This window comes from Macrotis lagotis, chromosome 1, assembly GCF_037893015.1.
Source record: "Macrotis lagotis isolate mMagLag1 chromosome 1, bilby.v1.9.chrom.fasta, whole genome shotgun sequence".
NCBI classification, from domain to species: Eukaryota; Metazoa; Chordata; class Mammalia; order Peramelemorphia; family Peramelidae; genus Macrotis; species Macrotis lagotis.
In genome coordinates this window covers 297735189-297741046 of record NC_133658.1, presented here as the reverse complement: position 1 = coordinate 297741046, position 5858 = coordinate 297735189, and the positions used below count along the sequence as shown (strand labels likewise).

General features: G+C 36.4%; 1 protein-coding gene across 1 annotated transcript; it reads right to left on the bottom strand.

Moving 5' to 3' along the window:
• Positions 1-4766: 4766 nt before the first annotated feature.
• On the bottom strand, positions 4767-5348 carry LOC141493709 (putative prolyl-tRNA synthetase associated domain-containing protein 1). Its single transcript, XM_074195093.1, has one exon. The coding sequence runs from the start codon at positions 5346-5348 to the stop codon at positions 4803-4805; it is 546 nt and encodes a 181-aa protein (XP_074051194.1). The 3' UTR covers positions 4767-4802.
• Positions 5349-5858: the final 510 nt, after the last annotated feature.

The window sequence follows — 5858 nt, the reverse complement described above, 5'->3', positions numbered from 1 at the left end:
TCTATTCACATTCTTAAATTCTTATTTATTTTATGGTTAGATTGATCTAATTTTGAGAGATGGAGGTTGAAATTCCCCACTAATATAGTTTTGCTATCTCTGTCTTCTTGTAACAATTTCTCCTCTAAGAATCTGGAAGTTATATTACTTGGTGCATATATGGATAGTATTGATATTACTTCATTACTTATGATATCATTTAGGAAGTTGTATTTTCCTACCCTACCCCTTTTATTTAGATCTATTTTTGCCTTTGCTTCACTGAGATCAGAATTGCTACCCCTGCTTTTTTTTTTATACTTCAACTTAAGTGTAATATATTCTGCTCTAGCCCTTTACCTTTACTCTGCGTATTTCTCTCCGCTTCAAATATGTTTCTTGCAAAAAAAGATTGTAGGATTTTGGTTCTTAATCCACTCTGCTATTAACTTTCATTTTATGGGAGAGTTTTTCCTATTCACACTCACAATGATGATTACTATGTCTGTACTTTCCTCCATCATTTCTTCTCCCTAATTGTACTTTTTTCTCTCCTTTCCCCTTATCCCTTCTCATCAATGTTTGCTTCTGATAATTGTCTACTTCAATATTTTCTTTTCTCTCTCCCTTTTCTTCTCTTACTTCCTTGTCGGATAGGATAAATTTCTAAACCCAATTGTGAATGCATGTTATTCCCTCTGTGTGCCAAATTTGTTGAGAGTAAAGTTTACTCAAAGTTCACACTTATTTCCTTCTTTTGTGCCTCTATGATTGTTGGTGTTATTTATTCTCTAATACCTCTACCTTCTTCTCCTAGTATATCCTTTTTTTCATGCCTGAATTGTTTTATCCCTGTTTTTTCCCTATACCTTCTATCAAACCATTCTACTTTCAACTGTCTTGATATAAGTACAATTCTTAAGAACCAAAACAAATCATCATATCATAATCAATTTATATACATACCTTCTATGTAACTATACTCTCTCTAGCTGTCCCAATAGAAGTACAACCATCATAAGATAAGGTACCATCACCTCATGCTCACTTTATACCCATACCACCCTCATAAACTAAAGTATCATCATGTCATGATTAATTTATAGCCACACCCTCTGTCTAATTATGCTCCTTTAAACTGTCCTAAGAGAAATACAATTCCCAAGAGTTACAAGTTTTGTCTTCCTGTGCAGGGATGTGGACAGTTTAGTTTTAATGACTTACATTTTTCTTTCTATTTACCTTTTTATGCATCTCTTGAGCCTAATATTTGAAGATCAAATTTTCTGTCCAATTCTGGACTTTGATCAGGTAAATTTCAAAGTTTCCAATTTGATGAAAGTTCATTTTTCCCCTGAAAGAATATGCTGAATTTTGTAGGTTCATACGCCAAGCTCCTTTGCCCTCTGGAATGTAATTTTCAAAGACCTCTGATCCTTTAATGCTGAAGCTGATAAATTGTGGGCAATCCAAATTGTGGCTCTCTGGTATTGCTTCTTTTTGATGGCTTGAAAAATTTTCTCCTTTACTTGACAATTCTAAAAATTGGCCACAATATTTCTTGGTGTTTTTATTTTGGAATCCCTTTCTGGAAGTGAACAATGGATTCTTTCAAGTACTACTTCATCTTCTTATTGTAGGATATTAGCACAGTTTTCCATGACAATTTCCTGCATGATTCTGTCTAAGCCCTTTTTCTGATCATGGCTTTCAGATAGATCAATAATTCATAAAATATCTCTCCTGTATCTATTTTCCAGATTGGTCATTTTTCCTAAGAACACATATTCTTCTATTTTTCCAGACTTTTGGTCAAGTTTGAAGAAATCTTAATATCTCACAGTCATTAGTTTTCAATTGTCCAATTCTAAATTTTCATTATTGATACTGTAACTTGGTTTTCATTCTTCTTTTTTTAATTAAATTAACTAAAGGTAAGTTTATTTTATTGTTTTTTTAATCAAAATCAACCTTAGTTTTATTTATTAGTTCAAAACAAGTATTGATCTCTTTTTTGATTTTCAGAATTTCTAATTTGGTATTTAATTGGGGAAATTTAATTTGTTCTTTTTCTAGATAATCCTGACATCTCTATGACTTTTGTTACTCATTTTGAGCTCTGCCCTGGGCTACAGATGCATTGTCCTAAACTGCTATTTGGTGAATAACCTTCTTACAGACCTTCTATGGATACCACTAGCATTTTGCTCACTGGACTGGGACCTTCCAGAGTCAGACCATCCATATAGAGAATGCTAGTGGCTTGCTCACTGGGCTGGACTGTCCAGAGACAAATCTTCTAAGTTAAGAACACTAGAGACCTGCTAGGGCAGTCCAGAGACAAACCTTCTACATTGAGAATACTGGCAACTTGCTCACTAAGCTAGAGCATTCTGCATTAAGAACATTAATGACTTAACCACTGGGCTGGGGCCATATGGAGATAGATATTTCTTGTTGAGACCACTAGTGCTTGCTCACTGGGCTGGACCCTTTTGCCCAGGTGAGCCAAATGAATAGGGGGCCTAAAGTACCAGCGTTAGAGCCCTCTAAGCTAGACAGTTGTGCTGTGGACCTATTGGGTCAGACCGAGGGGCCTCCACACCAGATCTCTGCTATGAGTGAGAGTCTGCCCATACTGATTTCACCTCCCTTCTCTGTTCTGTGCTACATGTTCAATCATACTCTCTCCACCCTAGCAAAACAGACTTTGCTAGAAAGTAATCCAGTCTGTTCTTTTATGGGTTCTATCACTCCATATTGGTTTAGAAGCTTAGTTTTATTTCTGAGGGAAGCCTGGGAGAGCTTAGAAAAAATCCTGGCTTCTTGCCGCCATCTTGGCTCTCCTCCCTACCTCCATCATGTTATTCTTTTCATTATTAGAGAGTACCCATCCTCTAATCACATTCAGGAAATTCAGAATCATAGAAGACCTGATCCGTTCTAGACATCATCAGCATCATCATGATTATCATTATTGTTATTTCAAACAATAGACAAAAAAGCTTGTCTATAATGTCTCATTATGACTTGAAGGTGACCATAGGGTCCCTAGAATTATGGTCAAGCTCTGACAGGTCCTAGCCAGATGGAGAGGTTTCAAATACAGAAATACTTATGGACTCTATCATCCAAGGTCAGACTAAGCTAGAGAAAAGGGGAAGGAGAAATGAAGCAAACTCAGGGATAGTGTGATTGAACCAAACACTAAAGATTTGACCTTCCACCAAATGAGTATAAGCATTAATTGTCTTCTATGTGGCAGGCACTATGGATTGAATATCTCTAAGATTCCAATGACCTCTTACCTTGAGTGAGGGAGTATACCCTAAATAGAACCAAATGAGTTCTGGGAAGCAGGAAGAGGGTAGATATGCACAGTATAGTCAGTCCCCACCCTTGGTGATGCCATGTAGATGGAAGAAGAGGAGTTCCTTAGCCAGAAAATTAGTATGGTAGAGTGGAGCTAGAGTGGCAAAATGAAAAACGAGATACAGAAACTAACTGAATAAAATAAATTCTGAAAAATAGGCAAGTGAAACCTAATGACTCTATGAGACATCAAAATTCCATCAAGAAAAATTAAAAGACTATAAAAATAGAAGAAAATATACAGTACCCTAATGGAAAAACAAGTGACCTTGAAAACAGATCTAGAAGAGTCTAATAATTTGAGAATTATTAGATACCTAAAAGCCATGATCAAAAATGAAATTATCATATTATTTTAAAAAGGGAAATTAACAAGGAAAACTGCTCTAGAACAAGAAGGTAAAATAGTCTTTGATAGACTCTACCTATCACCTCCTGAAAGAGATTCCCAAATTAAAAACTCCAGGGAATATAAAATAGCCAAGGTCCAACTGAAAGAAAAAATACTACAAGCAGCCAGAAAGGAAAATATTCAAATACCAAGAAGCCATAGTCAGGATTATACAGGATTTAGCAGCTTCAACATTAAAGTATTGGATTGCCTGGAACATATTATTCAAGAAGGCAAAGGAGCTTGGAATACAACCCAACAATCAACTACTTTGAAAATTGAGCATAATCTTTCAGTGGAATAAAGCACAGACTCTGGAGTCAGGAGGACCTGAGTTCAAACCTGATCTCAGACACTTGATACTCACTAATTGTGTGACTTTGAAGTCAGGTGCTCCTGACTCCAGAGTCTGTGCTCTATCCTCTGTGCCATGTGGCTACCCCAGGAAAAATAACTCTTGAGAACTTTATTTTTATTAGGTGGTTAGAAGTTGTAAAAGGAAACAGGAAAAGGGGGAAAGAAAAATGGAGGGGGAGGGTGATAGAAGGGAGGACAGAGTCAGGGAGGTAGGAGTCAAGAACAAAAAAAAAAATCCCCAATTAAATATCAAATTAGAAGCCTGAAAATCAAAAGAGAGATTAATAAAATTGGGGAAAAAACAAAAAGTAGAAAGAATAGATTTTATGAAAAACTAACAAAATAGATTAAGAAAGAAAAAGATCAAATTACCATTATCAAAAATGAAAGGGGTAAATTCACTAGAAATGATAAAGAAATAAATGTAATAATTTGGAACTTTTTTGCCCAACTGTAAGCCAATAAATCTGACAATCTAAGTGAAATGTTTGAATATATACAAAAATATAAATTACCCAGATTAACAGAAAAGGAAATAAAATACTTAAATAATTACATATTAGAAAAAGAAATTGAAGAAGTCATCAGTGAACTACTAAGAAAAATCTACAAGGTAAGATGAATTAACAAGAGAATTCTACCATAATTTATTTTTTTTGACAGTTTCCAGAATTGCATTTTATTCAAAATCTGGCCCATGAGTTTAATCTAATTTTAATATTATAGGCTCATGCCCAGTCTTCTTCACAAAGGTGAGAAAGTCATCAGGCCTCAAGCCCATCGTAGCTGTGTTTGTCATCGGATGGAAGTATACCTTTTCATATCCACCTTCCAGAAAAGCAGAGTCCAAGACAAATTTTACATCTCCCTGGTCACAGAAGAGAGCCAAGGGTGTGGCACAACCCTGACCAACTTTTAGCTTTTCTAGCATAGACGTTTCATCGGCAAACCTCAAATTTCCACTTCCGACACCAAGTTGCTTGGCCAGATCATTCAAGTTAATCTTCCTGTCATGAAGGACCGTTACCAACCAATAATTCTTCTTCTTTTTGTCTTTAAGAAACAGGTTCTTACTGTGTGCCCCTTTCAAATGCTGGATATGAGGCATCATTTCTTCAACTGTAAATACCTCAGGGTGCTCCAGGCTCTCAGCCGGGATGGCCAGGTCCACCAGCTTCTCCCGGGCCCGGCCTGGGCCCGGCCTGGGCCCGGCCTGGGCCCGGCCCGCACACGTGGCGCTGCCTACCATAATTTAAAGAATAATTAATTCCTATACATTGGGAAAACTAGATGAAGGAGTCCCACCAAATTCCTTTTATGACCTAAATATGGTACTGAAAACTAAAAGAGGAAAAATCAAAACTGAGAAAGAACAATAGAGATTAATTTCCCTAATGAATATTGATACAAAATTTTTTTGAAATATTAGCAAAAAAGATTACAGCAATTAATCATCATGACAATACACTATGACAGGTAAAATTTATTTCAGGATGGTATTAATTTTAGAGACTCCCAAAGTACATCTTGTCACATAAAAGTCAGGAGGCACAATATGGGGGAGGGGTCCTTGGAATCCAGTAAGAAGCCTTTTTATTCTAGGCTCCAATGACCACACACCCCCAAATCCTCACCCTCAAAAACTTCATTCCTCTGGGTCTCTAAGGTTTCTAGAGTGATTTCCTCTCATTTAGCCTATATCTCACTCAGTGACATAGTGTATTGAAGGATCCCAGTTTTACATTTGGGAAAACTGAGG

Bases quoted from the DNA above. Each gene is read 5' to 3' on its own strand.
- LOC141493709 (XM_074195093.1), bottom strand. From the start codon at position 5,348: ATGGTAGGCAGCGCCACGTGTGCGGGCCGGGCCCAGGCCGGGCCCAGG.